We start from the raw sequence: 24205 nt of genomic DNA, 5'->3' as shown, positions 1-24205 counted from the left end.
GTTTTTCCTCAACATCCGCAGAAGGATTGTCTCATAAGCATTAGATGATCAACTCTTGACAAAATCGATGGGTTGGATTGATTTACGCTTTTTGTGTATAGTCATCTTTTAGATTCTTTAATCAAATAAACAAAGGAGTTTCTATAATTAGTGCTCAAAAATGTGGAAATCCTAAATTGTAATCTTATGATAAATCATTTGTTTGTAATACCATATGGAAATACATTTTGTAATATATGTAATTTAAAATGTGGCATTGGATTTCTACATTGATAGTTTATACCTGTCTAGAGTGATTTAGAGGTCATTTATAGGGGTTGTCCGCTACTAGGACAACCCCCTTTTGATTCCACATATTTCCCACAGGTAAAGCCTATACTCACTTCCCGTACCAGCACCCTTCGAGTGGTGTCTGGGCTCACAGTGCAGGGACTTACGTGGTGTTGTGCTGTCACATGAGCTCTGTGTCTAATTAGCACCGACTTCTTTCTCCCCACCTTTGGACCAAATGAGCAATCTACAGGAAGAGAGTAAAGCCGCAGAGCTCACTTCCTGTTGGTTAACTCGTTTGGTTAGAAGGCGGGAAGACAAAAGTCCACGCTGATTGGATGCAGAGCTTGCGTGACATCACAACCGCATGTGAGCCCCAACAATAAAGATCCTGACACCGCTGGAAGGGCACTAGTACGGGAGGTGAGTATAGGCTTTACCTGTAGGAAACATGTGGAATCCGAAGGGATTGTTATAGTAGTAGACAACCCCTTTAATAAAAATAATATTCTCTAAGAAACCTTGTGCTCTGTCTTTAATTCTCTTTTGCGTTTTATTTTTATTTAATTTTTCTTTTAAAAACCCCCTACACATTTAGACATAGTTTATGGGGCAGGAATAATGCAGTGGATAGTTCCACTCTTGCCTTGATGTGGCACAAATGCATGTTAATGCCTCACTATATTATTGCGGAAACACCCTTAGGTATACATGTAGTAAAACATAATTACACTTAGTATTTTCTTAGGTAAATTTAGATTTGTTTAATTTTTCTACACTTTATAGCCAAAGAAGAAAACCCGGCTTATTAGATATAATTACACAGAAGGAGAATATATTTGGTAATTGAGTTTGCTCCACTTTAATAATAGCGATCTTTCTTGTATTGAGGTTAATTTGTGGTTTATTGAACTCAAACATACATTAAATTATCACATCAACCTTCTTATAAATTGCCTTTATAAGTGCAGAACAAATCCTGTATTTACGGAATTAGCTTTAGGACAAAACTGAAACAGACACATCTAGAAGACTGGAAATATCGGTTTGTGGTGCGTTCTGTAAAGTTAATCAATAGTGGACATTTGATTTCTGATGAATTTGTAAAAAGAGGATCAAGACCACAAGCTGCTACTGAAACAATTCCCATTGATTACAGTAAATGGAGCTGGAATAACTGAGAAAGGCCGAGAAAGGACGGTCACAAAATGACGTCAGCTATGAAGAGCAATTTATCGTAATTATGAAATCGTCTTCTATTCTAGCATACTATACCTCCTTGTCTGACTCATAGTTAACCTGTATTTCATCAATATGACATCATTACTATGGATGAATAAGATATTAGATGCGTGTAACGCTCGTGGCCAGTGTAGGGGCAGTGAACTGGATTAGTGAACCCACTGGACCACAAGGGGGCCCAGGCTTATCCTTTAATAGAGGGGCTTAACTAAGTGCCCACCGCGAGGTGGATGCCAGGGACAACTCCCAGGACAGTGACCGGGACTGTGGGAGCTGACCCCCAGGACAGGTGACTGACTCAAGTATAGGCGGATATGGACAGGTATGATGGGCATGGCAGGGACAAGTAGGTATGAGAAGGCAGGTACAGGGTGATAGGCACAGGGGTAAGGGGTGCTTCACACACAGCGAGATCGCTACTGAGATCGCTGCTGAGTCACGTTTTTTGTGACCTCATTAGCGATCTCGCTGTGTGTGACACTGAGCAGCGATCTGGCCCCTGCTGTGAGATCGCTGCTCGTTACACACAGCCCTGGTTCGTTTTTTTATTGTTGCTCTCCCGCTGATAAGCACACATCGCTGTGTGTGACAGCGAGAGAGCAACAATCCTGAATGTGAAGGGAGCAGGAGCCGGCGTCTGACAGCCTGCGGTAAGCTGTAACCAAGGTAAACATCGGGTAACCAAGGTGGTTACCCAATATTTACCTTCGTTACCAGCCTCCGCAGCTCTCACGCTGCCAGTGCCGGCTCCTGCTCCCTGCACACGCTAAGTTAAGCGGTGTGAGCTGGTAACTAAGGTAAACATCGGGTAATCATACCCGATGTTTACCTTAGTTACCAGTGTCCGCAGTTTCCAGACGCCGGCTCCGTGCAAGCGCAGCGTCGCTTGCACGTCGCTGCTGGCTGGGGGCTGGTCACTGGTCGCTGGTGAGATCTGCCTGTTTGACAGCTCGCCAGCGACCATGTAGCGATGCAGCAGCGATCCTGACCAGGTCAGATCGCTGGTCGGATCACTGCTGCATCGCTAAAGTGTGAAGGTACCCTAACAGTGCCTGACAACTAGGTAGGCAGCAGACTGGTACACTGACTAACTAACTGAAGGCATTGCTCAGGCACCTCTCCTAATTTGAAGAGGTATCCTGCACATAAGGTAAGTGACATAGCTTATCAGGAGAACTATACTATATTTCTAATTGAACGTATTTGCTGATATTATTATTATTACACCTACTACATATTTGGATAGGTTCTTTTAGATGGAAATACCAATGTAATGTGTTCTTATCCATGTGGGTGTGGTCCTCAGATATTATTTGTGGGCATCTTGATGAAAACCAAGCCCAGATCTTGGAGACTGGAACACCCCTTTAAGCACAAATCTGCTTCATGTTTCAAAGTAGCAGTTTTTTACCTTGACCTCTTGATTCTTATTGGCTAGTTCCTACTTTTAGACAGATCTATTTTGATGACTGGTTTAGCCTAGAAAATTGTTGCTGGCACCACGCCCTGCTGACTACAACTCATTAAACACAAAACCAAAAATGAAGTTGGGTGTAAAGGGATCGTCCAGGGAACCTATCCATAGGATAAATGATAACGTGTTCACAGGTGGAAGTCCAGCTGTTGGAACTCAGTAAATCAGTAAAAAGTGGAACTTTTATCCCCAAAAGAATGGAGAGTCAGTGCGTATGCTCAACCGGTGCTCCACTCATTTCCTAGGAGGCTGCTGAGCACTAGGTTTGGCATTTTCCAGCTTCTCCATAAAAAATGGACTGAGAAGCGGTGGGGTGTCCAACCTGCAATGCCATGTCATACTGGGGATTAAAGTGCTTGGAATAAGGCTGTTTGCACACTTTGTGCTTTTGTCAAGTTTTTTCTGCAAAGCTTTGTCACAAAAACCGAAGGGTTTCCCAATGTCAGGAAAGTGAATGGGAATCCTGAGTTCTTATTTTTGACTTTCAGATTTAATGCATCATTTTTTCAGCCTTTTAGCTGCAGATGTTACTTATACTAATGAGTATGGAAAATCTGCACCAAAAATGCATGTAAAAAACGCATCAAAAACATGTAAAATGCAGGAAAAACATGATGTTTATTCTCTTTTTCCTGCCAAAAGATACAGAAATTTCTACACCAAATACTTAACATGTGGATATGCTCTAAAAATTCCCAGAAAGTCTCAGTGGTAGGACCCCCATCGATTAGCAAGTTACCACATATGCTGCTGCCAAGTGATAACTTCTGTTCACTAGACAACACTTTGAAAATTCAGTGTATAAAGACAACGTTGTTAAACCATCTGTGTTTTCTAAAAAGTACTGACCTCCACATCCAAAATTCACTAGATCGTTTGGTCCGTTGTTGCTGTTGTTTACTGGCATGCTGGAAGCCGGCCAGGAGTCGGCAAGCCATGGATAATTGGGGTCACTTGGATTTAAAAGTCCTGGGCGACTGTAGAGTTAAGAAGAAAAGACGTTATTTATCAGTATCGGTAAGAATGTTCCACAGCGAAAAAAAAATCCCGAAATGTAAATCACTTCATCCAATCATCAGTCGTGTCTCCATGAATCTGAATGAAATATATTGTCTGGGAAATGGAGTAAGCTATCAGCTCGGGAGGAAACCTTACGTGGGGCTACGTGATAAATGAACACCTCAAGGGAGCAATCACTCACAATGACTCTTCGGAAACAGTCATTTCCAGGACTTTAAGCTACTTTTTTCTTCACCTTTCACATTTCAAATATGTGCCTGTCATCCGTAAACTGATCCTCTTTTTCCCGCTGAGCTTTGTAGTCTAAGACAAGGCGGGCTGGAATTAAACTACTGTAAAAAAGCATTTAATCTCCTTGCCTTCATTCCCTAAATCCCGTGTTGCCATGGCGATGTGATGCATTCTGGTGTCGGTGATATCTGGAGGTGATGAACGTTCCTGTTTTGGTCTTTGGTGAATTGACCTCATGTGAATTCTTAAATGACCACATTAGAAAATGCTCCCATTGAATTTGACAAATGCCACAGACGGGGTCAACGGTGAATTAGAAAGACACCACCTGCCATAGGCGACATGACCTGGGTTATTATTCTAAACTAAATGAAAAACAACACAAATGTGCCTGACTTGATTAGAAGTTCACACGCGATAATGTGGAAAGTCATATTGACCTACACTTGTGAATTTTCCATCCTGGGAGAATGTCCACCTCTTTTTCTCTAAGGAACATCTGCTCCTTATCTTAATAAAGTGACCTTCACATGATCAAATATCAGTAAAGCTGGTGTCACACACAGCGACGACGACAACGACGTTGCTGCTACGTCACCATTTTCTGTGACGTTGCAGCGACGTCCCGTCGCTGTCGCTGTGTGTGACATCCAGCAACGAGCTGGCCCCTGCTGTGAGGTCGTTGCTCGTTGCTGAATGTACTGCTTCATTTTTTCGTCGTCGCTCTCCCGCTGTGAAGCACACATCGCTGTGTGTGACAGCGAGAGAGCGACGAAATGAAGCGAGCAGGGAGCAGGAGCCGGCGTCTGGCAGCTGCGGAAAGCTGTAACCACTGTAAACATCGGGTAACCAAGGGAAGACCTTTCCCTGGTTACCCAATATTTACCTTCGTTACCAGCCTCCGCCGCTCTCACTGCCAGTGCCGGCTCCTGCTCTCTGCACATGTGGCTGCAGTACACATCGGGTAATTAACCCTATATATACTGTAGCTAGGAGAGCAAGGAGCCAGCGCTAAGCAGTGTGCACGGCTCCCTGCTCTCTGCACTGTGACATGTAGTTGCAGTACATATCGGGTTAATTAACCCGATGTGTACTGTAGCTAGGAGAGCAAGGAGCCAGCGCTAAGCAATGTGCGTGGCTCCCTGCTCTCTGCACATGTAGCGACGTTATGATCGCTGCTGCGTCGCTGTGTTTGACAGCTAAGCAGCGATCATAACAGCGACTTACAAGGTCGCTGTTACGTCACAGAAAATGGTGATGTAACAGCGATGTCGTTGTCGCTGTCGCTTAGTGTGACCCCAGCATAAGTCTCCACAACCTCCGGCTTGAGTACTAAAACCTTCTGCTCTCTGATCTCCCTTCTAATACTCTTGCTCTTCTCTAATCTATCCTAAACTCTGCTGCCCGACTAATCCACCTTTCCTCCTGCTATTCCCTGACCTCTCCACTCTGCCAATCCCTTCATTGGCTTCCCATTGCCCAAAGACTTCATTTCAAAACACTAACCATGGCATACAAAGCTATCCACAACCTGTCTCCTCCATACATCTGTGACCTAGTCATCCAGCACCTACCTGCACACAATCTCCGATCCTCACAAGATTTCCTTCTCTACTACCCTCTTTTCAATTCCCACAATCGCATACAAAATTTCTCCCGTGCCTCCCCCATACTTTGGAACTTTCTACCACAACATATCAGACTCTCGCCTACCGTGGAAAACTTCAAAAGGACCCTGAAGACCCATCTCTTCTGACAAGCCTACAACCTGCAGTAACTCTCCGTTCACTATACCGCTGCCCAACCAACTTTACGCTCACCTACTGTATCCTCACCCATACCTTGTAGATTGTGAGCCTTTGCGGGTAGGGACCTCTCTCCTTATGTACCAGTCTGTACCCCGTATTAGTCATGATTATTGTATTTGTCTATGTATGACCCCTCTTTTTCATATGTAAACCGCCATGGAATGAATGGCACTATAATAATAGATAATAATAATAACTCTTCGTTTTGACCCAATCAACCAATATGGTACATAGTATTTTGGAAGGATAATCCCAGGAACAGATCATAGTTGACAAGAGTGTACAATGTTGAAATCACAATTAATGAAGATCTTTCACTGTGGGGTACCGCCTCTAATTGCTGTTCCAGTCATTATGGAACCTTTTTTTCTCCCCTTTCATTCCAAAGTTATGCCCCCTATTAAAAAGAAGTATATGTTCCTTTCAATCAACTGGGTGCATCCTCCAGAACTATTTTTATGGGTGTTGGCTTTTTCTCCTCTGATGTCAGCCACGTTTGGTGTCGCTGTAATCATACTGACGTGATGGATAAATTATGTTGACAAGTCCTTTTTACCAAACAATGAAGACCATAAGGACAACAAAATCCAAAAAACTATTGGGGAATTAGAACTTGGATTTTTTTTTCCCCGTTTTTCACGGCATTGAATGGTAAAATGAATGGAGTCATTCAAAGCTACAACTTGTTTGGCAAAAAAAAAAATCAAATCTCTATGTTGATGGGAAATTAAAAAAGACATGGTTCTTGGAAGAAGGGGAAAAAAAAATGAAAGTGCAAAAATTTGATGGGATTGAAGGCAGTAAATAGTACTCAGTGGAACCATCCATATTTTCTGGTTAGAGTTCATGTTCATAATTACTTAATCATTGCAGCCAATCACTGGAATCAGCTGTGTTGCTAAGGTGGTGGCACAAGACAGCTGAGGCCAGTGATTGACTGCAGAGGTCACATTGGTAGATGGCATATAACCACTAGTCAAGGGGAGTTGTAAGGTAACTAAATAGGTATTCCCATCGCCAAGATCCTATCCCAATATGTAGTAGGATATAATAACAATATTAGCCACAATACCTCCAATTAGAAATGTAGTATAGTTCTCCTGATTAGCTATGTCACTCACCTAATGTACAGGCATTACAATAGCTTAGGTATCCAAAGTTATGACAATGAACAACTTACTAACTGTCACTATATAAGTGGTTTGTAAATTGTAATGCCCTGCACATGAGGTAAGAGAAACATGGCAATATCAGGAGAACTATACTACATTTCTAATTGGAGGTATTGTGGCTAATATTATTATTCTTACATATACTACATATTGGCATAGGATCTTTAAAATGTGAATACACCTTTAATGTATTTTTATGCATGTGGGTGCAGTTCACAGCTATTATTTGTAGGCATCTTGATGAAAAAAAAAACTGGTTTGACATACAGGGAAGAGGAGGCCATTGCCACATGGTGTTTGGCTCTACACTCACTGAGTGTCAGGGTGACATGTGATGCTATTCACACTGCTGAATCTGACACGCCACACTCGTCTCATATTTCTGAGTTGCTCAGACATGCTCAGGCGTCGACCAGCTGTGTGCTCAATAGTGACCGGGCTTGCATGAGTTAATTTATGCTAGCCTGCTAGTTCCTCTTGGATCACATGTTGTGGAAGACCTATCAAAGTTACTCCCCACATTTTTAAGATGGTGGAGCTTGTCTTACCATGCAAACTATAGGTTATGCTAAACCGATCCATGTGCTGTTGTGATCCTGTTGTTGGTTATTTATTGCATGCTGTGGAAATCCTCTTGTTGTCTGGGTATTTCCTCCCTACTCTTTATTTCCTCCTTATCACCATTCTTCTTTATATCTCTGTGTGTGCTGTGTGATAGAGTATTTGGTTCCCCATTTGTCTATATCTGTGGGTTTAGCCAAACCTGTCCTGGTCCTCCGCTGGGGTTTTGCTAAACGGGTCCTTGTGCTGTTGTATTCTTGTTGCTGGTGATTTATTGCATGCTGTTTGGTGTGCTGTGGAAATCCTCTTGTCGACTGGTTATTTCTGCCCTGTTCTTTATTTCCTCCTTATCACTGTATTGTCTTATATCTCTGTGTGTGCTAGTTGTATGATAAAATTTTTTATTTCTCCTTTTGTCTATATCTGTGGGTTTAACCACTCCTGTCCTGGTCTCCCCCTGGTGTGGGGGGTATAAGATCAGAGCTTGCATGGAGCAGGGCCAAGAAGGCGGCCCAGACATCTTCACCATCAGAAGTATCTTTGGGATTAGGGGCAGAAAGTGCCCCATAGCCTGAAGGCCAGTCTAGGAGCCCCGGTCCCCTGTCATCCCGTCACCCCATGACCGCCATATCTCAGAAACGTATTGGTGCAGTAACAAAAGTAAAACCCAGTCGGATTCAGGAGAAAAGAAGCATTTACATAAAGTAAAAAAGGTCATAATAATGGAAAGTGATAGGCCTACTTTACATAACAAGCACCATTAGGGCATTGTACAATACTGTATGTTGTGTTTTACATTTCTACATCAGCAGAATACATTTAGATCTGTGCAAGGACGATTATCTGTGACCCTTTTAGGCTCTGATATGTTGGGGGCTCCTAAAGCCTCGTACATATAGGAGCCTCTTCAGCTTACACATTTATCATATTTTCCAGCCATAACAGCTAAAATGCATTTTCCAAAATCAAAACTAGCATTAATAATCATTGTGGTTTTCCAATAAAATGCCTCCTTTAAATCCCTAGGAGAAGGCCCTGTTTCCTAGGCAACGGCAATAAAGAAAAGACAACGTCCATGAGCTCTCGTTAGGCCTAATCTCCTTTTTTTTGCTAAAATATTGATTAAATAAGAGATTGCGAGTTATAACCAAGGTCTAATTGCCCTCTCCATATTGGCAAAGGGAATGTAAATGAGGATATATGGGGGCACCATCAAGTTTTATCAGTTTCAATTGAGTAACCAAAGTAGGGGAATTCAGTCCTATCAATCTACAGCCTATCCATCATCCATGAATCATTTATTCTGTGATCGATTATGTGTAATCGTTCACTCCGGGCAATTTACAAGGAGCCAATAAGCGGAGACTTAAAGAACAGCAACTTCATTTGCTAATATCTCCTTAATGCAATAAACATTCTGGTTGCAAATGAACACATCACTTATTACGCTATGGGTTTTTTTTTCCAGTCCCGGACGTCAGGGAATATACAATGTAAAACATCTGGGTTCACCAAAGACATGGGGTTGTTCTGTAATATTCCAAATAGCTGATCTGCTCCGAAAAAAACCCCAAAACATGGCCCCCGAGCTGCATAGCCTTGGGACGCGAAGACAGAGGTGTACAATTAGAAGATGGCTTTTTAATTTCACGGCCTACCTTCCGTTACTCATTAGTCCTCCGTCTCCTCTTTGAAATGTGACTGTGGATTAAAAGCGAGAAGAAAAAAAAAAAAAAACAAAGTCAATTATGTTTTAATGCCGAGCTCATCATTACAATGGTCGTCAGAGTGCAATTCTAGTAGTAATTACTCCATTACCAAAATAACTGCGTTATATTAAATGTACAGCACTGGCGAGAATATCCAGATTGCAAGAAAAAAAAATAAATAAAAAAAAATAAATAGGGCACGCCTGTGATTTCATCAGACACAAAGGAAGATCATTTATTTTGCTGTTCTCTTCTAAATGGATCTGTATGTGCTACGAGGGGAAGGATAAAAAATTACAAATACAGACTTTTTCCAAGCTCAGCATAATTGTATTGGCGCATGACCAAAAGAGAATGAACAGAAATGACATAAAGATGTAGCAGAGCTGAAATTGTCGTATGATCCTTAAAGAGGACCTGTCACCAGATCAAAAGGGATCATTTTTTTTTCCTCTTTTATTTCATCCGCTCTCCTGAGTGTTCTGCTTTTTTAAATTGTCATACAGTCATTATTTAGTGCTTATATTATGGTCTTTACATACTGTAAAAGTTCCTCGGGGGCGTGTCTTTAGGCTCTTCTGCATCAGCAATGCCCCTTTGTAAAGATTATAAAAAACACTTTATAAAAAAGGCTGATAATCTGGAACCGTATAGCAGATTTTAAAAATTCAAAACGAGGAATTCTCATAGCCCAGCAAGAATGCAGTGCTTATATTTTGGTCTTTACAAAGGGGCGTTGCTTTGGGGCGTGTTGTTAGGTTCTTCTGCATCATTAGCCTATCAGCAACACCCTTTTGTAAAGATCATAAAAAATACTTTATAAAAAGACCGATATCTCTGGAACCGTATGGCAGATTTTAAAAAATCAAAAAGAGAAAGTCTCAGTGGCCCATCAGGAATGCAGAGCTTATATTATGGTCTTTACAAGGGGGCGTCGCTTTCCAGTTCCTTGGGGGCGTGCTTTTAGGCTCCTCTGCGTCATTAGCCTATCAGCACCACCCTTTTCTAAACGTCACAAAAAATACATTATAAAAAGACCGATATCTCTGGAACTGTATGGCAGATTTTAAAAAATCAAAAAGAGAAAGTCTCAGAGGCCCAGAAACAGTCCTTATATTATGGTCTTTACAAGGGGGCATTGCTTTCCAATTTCTTGGGGGCGTGTTTTTAGGGCCCTCTGCGTCATTAGCCTATCAGCAACACCCTTTTGTAAAGATCATAAAAAGTACTTTATAAAAAGACCGATATCTCTGGAATCGTAAGGCAGATTTCAAATAATCAAAAAGCGGAATTATCAGTGATACAGGAGGAATACATTCAAAGCAAAACATGGACACTTTAGTGACAGGTCCTTTTTAAGACTCTGTGCACCTGGCCATATTATAGCATTATAAAGAGCCTTAAATGGAACCTGTCAGGTGCAATATGCACCCAGAACAACAAGCAGTTCTGGGTGTATATTGCTAACACCCTGCCTAGCAGTCCCAGCCTGTAGTAGCATAGATAAAGGGATCTTTAGAAAAAGTATTTCTAAAGATCCCATATGATATGCTAATGAAGTCAGCGACTATTTACAAGGGCTTTACTTCCCTTGGCTAGTCAGCCCCCTTAGCATGTAAGAATGTCCCTGTGAGCGTGCTAACATGCTAATAAATACATAGTGTCAGAGAATGATCTTACTTACCTCTTTGCTGCGATCGCGTCCAACGCTGGACTTCAGTTCAGTGGACATTATCCCGGGCGTCGGTGATACGCACTACATGAGTTTGAAGCCAGGATGGATACACCCGGCTTCATAGTGTCCATAACCAAAAGTCCGGGATCATGTGCACTGAGCTGAAATCCAGGAGTCGGGCATGATGGCAGCAGAGAGGTGAGCATGACCATCCTCTGATGCTGCACATTCATTAGTATGTTAGCATGTCCATAGTAGCATGCTTACATGCTAAGGGGGCCGACTAGCCAAGGGAACTAACACTCTTGTGACTAGTCCCTGACCTCATTAGCATATCATATGGGATCTTTAGAAATACTTTTTCTGAAGATCCCTTTATCTTTGCTAGTCTATACAGGGACAGTTAGGAATGGGTTAACAATATGCACCCAGTATTGCTCGTGGTTTTGGGTGCACATTGCACCTCACATGTTCCCTTTAAAAAAGCACTCCCACTAAGTTTTCTATTCATTACATATGTATGCATGTCCATATAATGCAGGGTATCCCTATTATATACTCACCTACCAATGCTTTCTCCGGTATCCAGCGCCATTTTTCTCCTCTTCTGAGTGACGCCACCGCTCTGCAGACTCTCCAGGTTGCAGTGCGCTCTGCATGATCCTGAAGTAGCTCTTACAATGTAAGTCTATGGAGTGTCAGAATGAGGCTCTATTGACTTTAATTGTGAAAGACACTTCCGGCTCAAGCATATACTATAGAGTGAGCCAGCTAATCACAATTGCGGTGACGTCACTGAGTAGCAGAGAAGAACAGCGCTAGTCACTGGAGATAGTACAGGTAGGCGACTATATTAATACACTCACGTTACTCTACATGCATATGTACAGCCATTTAATGGATACAAATCATAGAGGGAGTGCTTCTTTAATAGGGCTGCCATAAAGGTCTATGGAGTCTGTATTTTACCTACATATGAATATGATTGATACAGAGGAATGCAGAGGGATATTCCTTTGTATTTTGGACAAATCAGACTGAAAAAAAATGTTGCATGCTCTAATGGACACTATATGTATGGTGGTTTCTCCAATATACACAATATTTGCAGATTAGAATAGCACCATAAAGTCCAATTGGGCCTACAGTATACGGCAGGAAACAACTACTGTATAACTGTACTATAGGTATAGGATAGAAAATAATCAGAAATTATGATTAATCCGCTAGCTTGGTAATAGGTTTGGGAACATAAAATAAATTATTATTATTATTATTATTATTATTGTTAATTAAGGTGTTTGCTAATATTACTATTATTACACCTACTACATATTGGGATAGGATGTTGCAGAGGGGAATGCTCTTTTAAGTCTCCCAACCTACAATCTCAGAAGTGAGAAGTATCTGGTGTCGTGGGCACTGCTACCTGTTTTGCTTCCTGCTATGTTTTTAAATGTTCCTTCGTGGGACCACCATGACGAACTTTGAGGATGGTGACATTTTTGAATCATAAAGTAGAGGACTAATTTAAGGTTAGTGCACCCTGGTCCAGGTGCAAGGTAAAATCAAGGTATGGTACAAAGAACATAACAGCAAAGATGTATCATCAACGTACAGACATTGTGTGAATACTATAAACATACACAGTGTATACATAGCATAAAGTTATGGCACATTTAATGATAAACTCAATTAACAGCTAAACGTTCACGTTTTGCTCAGAGCTACAATTTAAAGTGATCTGTTCCTGTGAATGCTCGTATTCCCTGTGAAGTAACGCAGGAGTATCTTATTTATAACTCTGTGTTGTGCTGTGTTCTAGACATATATGAATAATTTTACAGTTAAGTATCATCATTCTCCCCTTCCAAGTCCCTAAACAGTTTTGGAGTCCCAGCATTGAATGGACAGTGTCAGACTGTGCAGGATGGGAGTGTCACTATTGGTTGGACAGTGTCAGACTGTGCAGGATGGGAGTGTCACTATTGGTTGGACAGTGTCAGACTGTGCAGGATGGGAGTGTCACTATTGGTTGGATAGTGTCAGACTGTGCAGGATGGGAGTGTCACTATTGGTTGGATAGTGTCAGACTGTGCAGGATGGGAGTGTCACTATTGGTTGGATAGTGTCAGACTGTGCAGGATGGGAGTGTCACTATTGGTTGGACAGTGTCAGACTGTGCAGGATGGGAGTGTCACTATTGGTTGGACAGTGTCAGACTGTGCAGGATGGGAGTGTCACTATTGGTTGGACAGTGTCCGACTGTGCAGGATGGGAGTGTCACTATTGGTTGGATAGTGTCAGACTGTGCAGGATGGGAGTGTCACTATTGGTTGGACAGTGTCAGACTGTACAGGATGGGAGTGTCACTATTGGTTGGATAGTGTCAGACTGTGCAGGATGGGAGTGTCACTATTGGTTGGACAGTGTCAGACTGTGCAGGATGGGAGTGTCACTATTGGTTGGATAGTGTCAGACTGTGCAGGATGGGAGTGTCACTATTGGTTGGATAGTGTCAGACTGTGCAGGATGGGAGTGTCACTATTGGTTGGATAGTGTCAGACTGTGCAGGATGGGAGTGTCACTATTGGTTGGACAGTGTCAGACTGTGCAGGATGGGAGTGTCACTATTGGTTGGACAGTGTCAGACTGTGCAGGATGGGAGTGTCACTATTGGTTGGACAGTGTCAGACTGTGCAGGATGGGAGTGTCACTATTGGTTGGACAGTGTCCGACTGTGCAGGATGGGAGTGTCACTATTGGTTGGATAGTGTCAGACTGTGCAGGATGGGAGTGTCACTATTGGTTGGACAGTGTCAGACTGTACAGGATGGGAGTGTCACTATTGGTTGGATAGTGTCAGACTGTGCAGGATGGGAGTGTCACTATTGGTTGGACAGTGTCAGACTGTGCAGGATGGGAGTGTCACTATTGGTTGGATAGTGTCAGACTGTGCAGGATGGGAGTGTCACTATTGGTTGGATAGTGTCAGACTGTGCAGGATGGGAGTGTCACTATTGGTTGGACAGTGTCAGACTGTGCAGGATGGGAGTGTCACTATTGGTTGGACAGTGTCAGACTGTGCAGGATGGGAGTGTCACTATTGGTTGGACAGTGTCAGACTGTGCAGGATGGGAGTGTCACTATTGGTTGGACAGTGTCAGACTGTGCAGGATGGGAGTGTCACTATTGGTTGGACAGTGTCCGACTGTGCAGGATGGGAGTGTCACTATTGGTTGGATAGTGTCAGACTGTGCAGGATGGGAGTGTCACTATTGGTTGGACAGTGTCAGACTGTACAGGATGGGAGTGTCACTATTGGTTGGATAGTGTCAGACTGTGCAGGATGGGAGTGTCACTATTGGTTGGACAGTGTCAGACTGTGCAGGATGGGAGTGTCACTATTGGTTGGATAGTGTCAGACTGTGCAGGATGGGAGTGTCACTATTGGTTGGATAGTGTCAGACTGTGCAGGATGGGAGTGTCACTATTTGTTGGACAGTGTCAGACTGTGCAGGATGGGAGTGTCACTATTGGTTGGACAGTGTAAGACTGTGCAGGATGGGAGTGTCACTATTGGTTGGACAGTGTCAGACTGTGCAGGATGGGAGTGTCACTATTGGTTGGACAGTGTCAGACTGTGCAGGATGGGAGTGTCACTATTGGTTGGACAGTATCAGGTTTTGCAAGATGGGAGTATCACTTTTGATTGGACAATGTTAGGCTGTGCAAGATGGGAGGGCAAGCATTGATTGGGCAGTGTCAGACTGTGCAGGATGGGAGTGTCACTATTTATTGTACAGTGTCAGACTGTACAGGATGGGAGGGTCACTTTTGATTGGCTGGTGTCAGACTGTGCAGGATGGGAGTGTCACTTTTGATTGGCTGGTGTCAGACTGTGCAGGATGGGAGTGTCACTTTTGATTGGGTGGTGTCATGCTGTGCAGGATGGGAGTGTCACTTTTAATTGGATGGTGTCATGCTGTGCAGGATGGGAGTGTCACTATTGGCTGGATAATTTCAGACTGCGCAGGATGAGAGTGTCACTTTTGAATGGACAATGTCAGACTGTGCAAGAACTGTGCAAGATGGGAGTGCAAGCATTGATTGGGCAGTGTAAGATTGTGCAAGATAGGAGTGTCACTTTTGATTGGGTGGTGTCAGATAAACAGAATGGGAGTGTCTCACTTTGATTGGACAATGTGAGACAGTACATGATGGGAGTGTCACTTTTGATTGGGTAGTGTCAGACTGTGCGGGATGGGGGTGTCACTATTACACTATATATTGGATAGTATCAGACTGTGCAGGACAGGAGTGTCACAATTTGTTGGAAAGTGTCAGGCTGTGCAGGATGGGAGGGTGACTATTGTTTGGAAAGTGTCAGGCTGTGCAGGATGGGAGTGTCACTTTTGAGTCAGAATGTACAGTCACAAGATGGCGCTGTGAGACTGAAGTGGTGTTGGTAAACCTTGAAGACCGCAGAAGATGAGTATAAGATAAGGGGCTTAGATTTAAAGTAACACTCCGCTGCTGAAAAAAAATGTGCTGGAGTGTTGGTTTAATAGGAATCCATTCAGGATTCCCTAAACCCAATATTCTACAGTTTTAAAAAGATATAGGCACTGACATAAATGTCCAGGCATGGAAAGAAGTGTCTGCTTGTTGGCTACCAATCACTTTTTACACCAAAACTGATGACAGGTTTTATATCCCTAGTGGATTTGGGCCACTGTAACAGAGATGAGCCTGACTGCTACATAATAATATGTAATAATAAATGAACGCATACAACGGTGCTTTACGGAGAAGAGTCACTTTAACCATTGCTGACTGGCTATGCTTCAAGAAAAGTCATATTGTAAATACAGAAGAGGAAACCAAGTGTAAATCTCTGTGATCTCAGAGGTATAAAAGTCATTCACAAGGATAGAGTTAGCCACCAGGTAGACCGATCCAACACAGGGGCCATAGCATGAAGGCGGTTTTTGTGCCCTATACCCATTTCTTCAATTTAATTGATAATTTTATGTATATTGGGGAAGTCTAAAGATATATAATAACTACCTGACTCCATAGTGCGCTGACACTTTTGCCTCCACATGTACATTTCTTATACACCAAGACAATAGACAATGAAACACATCAAACAAGGATTTGTGGCAGTTGGACTCCATGCAGGTGCACCATCTACCAGACAAATCCGGCACTGTGAGGCCGCTGGAGCTAGCAGGTCAGCAATACTCCTAATACTAGAGCAATGCCTATAACTTAACTTAATTAAAAGGCAACACATTTCTGTAATAAACTCGAAAAAGGAGATTAAATATAAGAATCCTGAATATCAGACAGTCGCGGACTGGAAACAATATACTCCAACCAGTCAGTAGTTAATCAATATGAAGCCGACTGTCAGATCCCATTGTAATTAAAATATTCCTGCTCGGCAGCACCTTCTGCTGTCCGAGCCCAGGTATTTTTTGTTTTTGGATACATTTAAATGTACAAATTCAATGCATGTTTTTCGCTTATTCTTATTATTGTCCCTTAATTCTTATAGACCGAGTCGTCCTCGCAAAATCACAGACACATACCAGATTCTGACCTAAGTAACAGATCAAACTTGACAATACAATTCTAGGGGATTGTGAAAAAAGTCATACAGCACTTGAATGCTATTCCTGTAGTGGACACTTTCCATGGACTGTTTGATAGGAGACGCTTCAGAAACCTGTTCATTCTTACGGTAACATCTGACCCTAAAATCTGATGAAATTCACATCAATAGCTGTGATTAAACTCAGACTGTTTTTTTTTTGTTTGCATATCAAAAAAATTACCAATGTCTGAATGAGGACTTATTAATCACCCCTCCCCACACACTATTTTTGATATCCAACCAAGATACAGCAGATAGCTTGCAGTTGGTATTACTGGCCAGGGTTACTTGGGCATTCCCAGCCTGAAAATAGTAGCCCGAAACCTCCTCAAAAGTGGCACATCCATTGGATGAGCTAATTCTGCCACTTCGCCAGGCTCTGGTGCACTAGCAACCGGGGTAATATATGGGGTTGATGTCAGCTGTGAATTGACAGGTGGCATCAAGCCCAGGACTTAGTAATTGAGAGGGGTCTATCATACACCTCCATTACTAACCCGGTAAGTATAGAGTACAACACTGGTTATCAAAAAAAAGCTCTGCAGTTCACCAAGATCTCTGCTTATGAAGTGGCAATTACTGCTGTGAAGCTGTCCTGATCACGTGATCTGACCAACTTCAGTTCCCATGCATTTCTCCAATGCTTCAGAAACAAGGCTGTTTTTTACTGTAGCATCAGGAACATACATTTTTAGTCAGCAGCCCAACCATTCAGTAGGTCGGAACTATCAATCATTAGAAGCTCCTGAAACAAGAACATAAGACATCGCCTTATCTACATATGACGTACAGTTATGTATACCTGACATTGATGTGGGTCATGAACTGAGACCACATCTTTGCCGGCCTTTCATAGCTGCATATCAAGCACACATAGAGTGGAGCTCTGCCAGTGGCTGTTAAACTGCCTAATACCGCTGTAAATCTCTGAGAGTGGCATTTACAGCACATCGGCAGGAGTGTGCATTATTCTATGTACTCATTGGTGCCACTGTAACGCCATCACGAGTGCCAATGACTTGCCATGATGGCCATCGGTCTGCTGATGACATGCCTGTCATGACTTTTGTGAATGCCTGCTTCTGACTACTGTTCATAAGAAACCGTGATTTTTGGTATACACAGCAATACTGTCTTAAGGGAACTTGTCAGCAGATTTGGGGCCTATAAGCTGCGGCCACCACCACCAGTGGGCTCTTATAGACATCATTCAAAAATGCTGTATATAAGAGCCCAGGCCGCTGTGTAGAACGTAAAAATCACTTTATAATACTTACCTAAACGGTTGCTGCGGTGGAGTTGGGTCATATAGGGTTCTCCGGTCCGGCGCTTTCTCTTTCACCCATCTTTGTCCTCTTTCTGAAGCCTGGGTGCATGATTTGTCCTACGTCATACACACTCGCCAGTCCCATGCAGGCACACTACAATACTTTGATCAAAGTGCGCCTGCACATGACCTCAATGTCGGCGAGTGCGGATGACGTAGGACGCGTCATCCACCCCGGCTTTAGAAGAAGGATGACAAAGATGGCCGGCACCAGAGAACGGAGACACTCATATAACCCAACTCCACCGCAGCGACCGTTTAGGTACGTATTATAAAGTGATTTTTACGTTCTACACAGCGGCCTGGGCTCTTATATACAGCATGTTAGAATGATGTATATAAGAGCCCACTGGTGGTGGCCGCATCTTACAGGCCCCAAATCTGCTGACAGGTTCCCTTTAATGCTGTATATAGCACGAGTGATTAGAGGATCACAGTTTCAAGTCCAACTGACAAACACAAAGTGAAGAAAAAGGATTTGAAAAAGTGGGAAAAAAACCCATACAAGTTCAAATTACTTCCTTTTTCCTCCATTAAAAAAAATACACATACGTGGTATCGCTATATACTGCATGTAAAAGTCCGTTCTTTAACATTTAAAAAAATTTAACCAGACTGGTAAAAACATCTAAATATGACAAAAAATGCAATAAGAGGTGATTGAAACTTATCTATCGTAAAATTATATCAATCAAATCATCTTACGGCACAAAAAACAGCTCCATTGACTGAAAATTGAAAACATCTCAGACAATGGCAGTAACATTTTTCTATTTTTGCAAACTTTCAAATGTTTTGTCACTGCTTAAATAAAAAAAAAACCCAAAGACTATGTGTTTGGTCTTTCCATAATAATAGTGGACAATCATACTGCTGGGTAATTTTTACGATATAATGAACACTGTAAATAAAAAACCCTAAAAACAATTGTGGAATTTTGTTTTTCTGCAATTTTACTGCAGTTGGATTTTTTCCCACTTTCCAGTACAACACATTGTAAAATTAATGGTACCATGCAAAAGTAAAACTTGTCCCCAAAAAACACAAGTATTCATATAAGCTGCAAAAACACTAGTGCATGTCCTTATTATCTCCTGCCTGGACTATTGCAACCTCTTGCTCTGTGGTCTCAGAGACCTTCATCAGTGTGCGTGCATGGGGTCCTGGTGGCAATGCCACCATAGACAGCAGTCATACCTGACTACGCCAGTTGCCAAGTTGCTATACCTTCTGAGGACCTCCTGCATGCACACTGATGAAGGTCTTTGACCAAAATGTCTGTGCGTTTACTGGTCCTACAAGTTCTTCTCAATAAAAGACTATTCACATTTTTTTTTAGTGCAAAGTGACTAATCCAACTGTCCCCCCACTATTTCCTGACCTCTCCTCTCTGCCAATCCCTTCACTGGCTTCCCATTGCCCAACGACTCCAATTCAAAACACTAACCATGATCTACAAAGCCATCCACAGCCTGTCTCCTCCATACATCTATGACCTTGTCTCTCAGTACTTACCTTCACGTAAACTCCAATCCTCACAAGATCTCCTTCTCTACTCCCCTCACATCTCCTCTTCCCACAATCGCATACAAGATTTCTACTGTGCCTCCCCCATACTCTGGAACTCTCTGCCCCAACATGTCGGACTCTCGCCTAACTTGACAAGCCTCAAAAGGAACCTGAAGACCCACCTCTTCTGCCAAGCCTACAACCTGCAGTAACCCTCGTCCACCATAGCACCGCATGACCAGCTCTACCCTCACCTACTGTATCCTCACCAATCCTTTGTAGACTGTGATCCCTTGTGGTCCTTTCTCCTCCTGTACCAGTCTGTGCCTTGTATTGTTTATGATTGTTGTACTTGTCCCTATTTTCACATGTAAAGCACCATGGAATAAATGGCACTATAATAATAATAAATAATAATAATAATAATAATAATAATAATAATAATAATAATAATATAGCCATGTCCATGTAAAAAAAATGATGGACATCAGTGAAGAAAATACATAAATCCAAATATGAAAAATAGCCAAATCTGCTTTAAATACATCAATTTGGTGGAAGTTTTATACATCTAGCATTTAAAAAAAAAAAAAATGACATTGTACTAAAACAAAAGGATTATTCCAGACATTCGTTCGTTTTCTGCATCTGCCGATATTATGGAGACCTGTGAACGCTTCTCTCATAGATTTGTGAATCTCTAATTGTCTTAATTAAAAGGCGTCATTCTACAGGATTTCCTTTTAAAACAGAGCCCATTAATTTTAAGAAAGGATCATAGCACTGAAATGATTGATTGCTGGTCAAAATAGCCCATCATTGGAATACTCCTTTAAGTAGATCATGTATTACCATGTGCCAATCAATACAGATTCTTCTCATTACCTTCGACAACATTACAGTCCTTATCTATGAGTTAGTTAACCCCTTCAAGACCGTGCCATTTTCCCCTTCTTCCAAGAGCCATAACTTTTTTTATTTTTTTCTGTCAATATAGCGATATGAGGGCTTGTTTATTGCGGGGCGAGTTGTACTTTTGGATCATACTATTCATTTTACTATATAGTGTAATGGAAAACTGGGAAAAAATTCAGAGTTAAGTGAATTTGCAAAAAAAAAGTGCTATTCCACAATTATTTTTGGATTTTTTATTTACCAGGTTCAATATATGGTAAAACTGACCTGGCAGTATGATTCTCCAAGTCAGTATGAGTTCGTAGATCCTAAACATGTAAAGTTTTTTTTTTAAATTTAAGTAGTGAAAAAAAATTAAGACGTTTGGAAAAAAAAAACAAAAACACTTTTGGCACCATTTTCCGAGAACCGTAATGTTTTTATTTTTCGGGATGGCTTATATTTTGCACCCTGAGCTGATTTTTTACTGATGCAATTCTTGGGTAAATATGATGTTTTGATCACCTCTTATTGCATTATATTGCAATGTTGCAGCAGACAAAAAAACCCTAGTTCTGCTGTTTTGATTTTTTTTTTATCTTTCTTACGCTCTTTACCAATTAGCTTAATTTATTCTACGCTTTCATAAATCGGACATTTGTGAATGCAAAGATTCCAAAGATGTGTAATTTTATATTGTTTTTATTTTTCACGGAACAAAAGACAGGTAATTTGAACTTTTCTGAGGGTTTTTTTTCATATTTTTAAAACTTTTTTTTCACTTTTTATTGTATCTACTAGTTCTCTTAGGGGACTTGAAGCTGCGATCTTCCGATCACTTGTGCTGTACAGAGCAGGGCATCAGCATCAGCACCGCTCTGTATAGCAAACATCATGATCTCTTATGAATGTTGGCATTCATGTCAACAAATCAGAACCTCGTGATCATATCACGGGAGTGCCGATGGGAGCAGGGGAATGACGCATTCCCTGCCGATGTGTGTGAAGTGCCACCGTCAGATATGGACAGTGGGATTTAACTGGTTAACAGCTGTGGGCGGATCTTCGATTTACCTGCGGCTGTTAGGGGTACTTTGCACGTTGCGACATCGCTACTGCGATATTGTCGGGGTCAAATCGAAAGAGATGCACATCCGGTGCCGGTAACGACGTCGCAACGTGTAAAGCCTAGGAGAGAAGATGAACGAGCGTGAAACAGTCAAAAATCGCTGATCTGTGTCACTTCGTTCATTTTCATAATGTCGGTACGTCCGCAAGTACGATGTTGTTTGTCGTTCCTGCATCACCACACATCGCTGTGTGTGAAGCCGCAGGACCGACAAACATTTCCTTACCTGCTCCCGCCATCCACCAGCAATGCGGAAGGAAGGAGGTGGGCAGGATGTTTACATCCCACTCATCTCCGCCCCTCCGCTTCCATTGGTCGCCTGCCGTGTGACGTCGCTGTGACGTCACACAACCCGTCCCCTTAGGAAGGAGGCGGGTCGCCGGCCAGAGCGACATCGCAGGGCAGGTAAGTGCATGTAAAGCTGCCGTAGCGATAATGTTTGCTACGGCAGCTATCACAAGATATCGCATCTACGACGGGGCGGGGACTATCGCGCTCGGCATCGCTACAATCGGCTAGCGATGTCGCAGCATGCAAAGTACCCCTTAGATCAGCCATCAGATCAGCCGTCATGTGCAGGAAAAGATATGGGCTCAGCATGTGATGTTGCATCAAAGGCAGGGACACAACCTTTGACGTAAATATACGTCAAAGGTCATGAAGGGGTTAAAGGAAACTTGTAAGTGGGTTTTTCCTTTTCGAATGCCACAACCTGATGTTATATTAGTTCCAGTGCTTTCCAGTAATGCAACTATTTGCAAAATTAAAGATGTTACAATTATATTTTTGTTTAGTCTATATAATATGATATTTATATATAGTATATCTTATATACAGTGTGTCTATAATTATTATTATTTATTTTTATAGCGTCATTTATTCCATGGCACTTTACAGTGAAAGAGGGTATATGTACAACAATCATTAACAGTAGATAACAGACTGGTATAGGAGGAGAGAGGACCCTGCCCGCGAGGGCTCACAGTCTACACATATCCTGTCCATCGCTATTAACTTGAGAATAGCGGCAGCTATAGGCATAGAAGCGGTGTCTAGGTATAATAAAGTAGCCATTCGCTACGCAATGAAACCACCTATAGCACCATCTGGTGGAAAACAACGGAGTTAGCATTTTTATCTCGCAAAAAGGAACGAGATAGAGAAAAAAAGTGAATTACGAAGTTGTAGGGCATCATCAATTCAATATGAATCGACACCTTGCATACAGAAATGCTATGATTAGAACGTGTAAAACTCACAAGGCTGCGGACGTGAAGTGATACCTCATCGAGACCTTCCTACAAGTCATTGGGTATGATGGCTGTGTGGAGTGGCCTCCACGCTCACCTGACCTGACCCCATTGGACTTCTTTCTGTGAGGTCACATCAAACAGCAGGTGTATGCGACCCCTCCACTAACATTGCAGGACCTACAACGACGTATCACAGATGCTTGTGCAAACGTGTCACCTACCATATTGCACAACATGCAGCAAGATACAGTATGCTGTCCAGAGTCCAGATGTGCATTGCAGCTGACGGGGGCCACTTTGAGCATCAAAGTTAAATGAGCTCCACATGCGTGATCAACATTCAATGTTTTGGGGGGGGGGGGGTCATGGGTTTCATATCATAGCATTTCTGTGTGCAAGGTGTCGATTCGTATTGAATTGATGATGCCCTACAATTTTTTATTTCACTTTTTTTCTCTATCTCATTCTGTTTTCGAGATAAAAATACTAACTCCGTTGTTTTCCACCAGGTGGCGCTATAGGTGGTTTCATTGCGTAGCGCATGGCTACTTTACTATACTTAGACACCACTTCTATGCCTATAGCTGCCGCCATTCTCAAATTAATGGTGGTGGACAGGATATGGGTGGACACACGGTATATAAATGCATGTCATCAATCAGGGCAAACTTAGGAGGTTTTGTGCATGGATCACGCCACCTACTTGACTATTGACAGAACAACTCCACCTCCTTGACTCCAGGAAAAGTACTCCTGTGTCCTCAAGGTAATTACCAGTAGGTATTGTGATTAATATACTTTTTTAATAAGTCCTATTTCTACTTTTAGAACTATGGACTGCTTTGGAAAGCCCAGATGCTAATCTAACATCTGGTTGGTTAGATAAGAAAATCCTTCTGACAGGTTCTTGTTAAAGAGAACCTGTCATCAGGATTTTGCATGTTAAAATAAAGGTATGGCCATAATGGCACTGTTATACTGTTTCACTAGCTACCTTCCTTGGAGAAATCTGCAGCTTGGTTGTTGTTTAATCATCATCAGAAGTTTGCCTTTCCTAAGTTTTCGGTGCATTGGGACTGTGGGTAGGGTCTTCGACTCTGCTCAAACCCCTCCACTGCCATGGTGTCTGTATCTTCCTGCTTTTTTAAATTGTCCACTAGTGCCATCATAGACATGAGCGACACTCACCAGACTGATCCCCCGACAGTCTTCAGGAAAATGACGCTTTGGAGGCGCATGCGCAGATTGAGCTCTTGGCTCACCGGTGGT

General features: G+C 42.3%; 1 protein-coding gene across 7 annotated transcripts in view; it reads right to left on the bottom strand.

Annotated features, from left to right (window-relative positions):
• Positions 1-24205, bottom strand: part of ROBO2 (roundabout guidance receptor 2) — a 1624265-nt gene that overhangs the window by 47669 nt on the left and 1552391 nt on the right. For all 7 annotated transcript variants that reach the window (XM_075335083.1, XM_075335084.1, XM_075335077.1 and 4 more), the window contains 2 exons: positions 9437-9479; positions 3836-3963 (listed from right to left, as the gene is read on the bottom strand). In XM_075335083.1, the coding sequence (XP_075191198.1) occupies positions 3836-3963; positions 9437-9479 (171 nt within the window). The remainder of the gene's footprint in view (positions 1-3835; positions 3964-9436; positions 9480-24205) is intronic.

The sequence above is a fragment of the Anomaloglossus baeobatrachus genome, chromosome 2 (genome assembly GCF_048569485.1).
Source record: "Anomaloglossus baeobatrachus isolate aAnoBae1 chromosome 2, aAnoBae1.hap1, whole genome shotgun sequence".
Taxonomy (NCBI): domain Eukaryota; kingdom Metazoa; phylum Chordata; class Amphibia; order Anura; family Aromobatidae; genus Anomaloglossus; species Anomaloglossus baeobatrachus.
The sequence above is the reverse complement of the archived record's forward strand: the minus strand, read 5'-3'. Positions and strand labels throughout refer to the sequence as shown.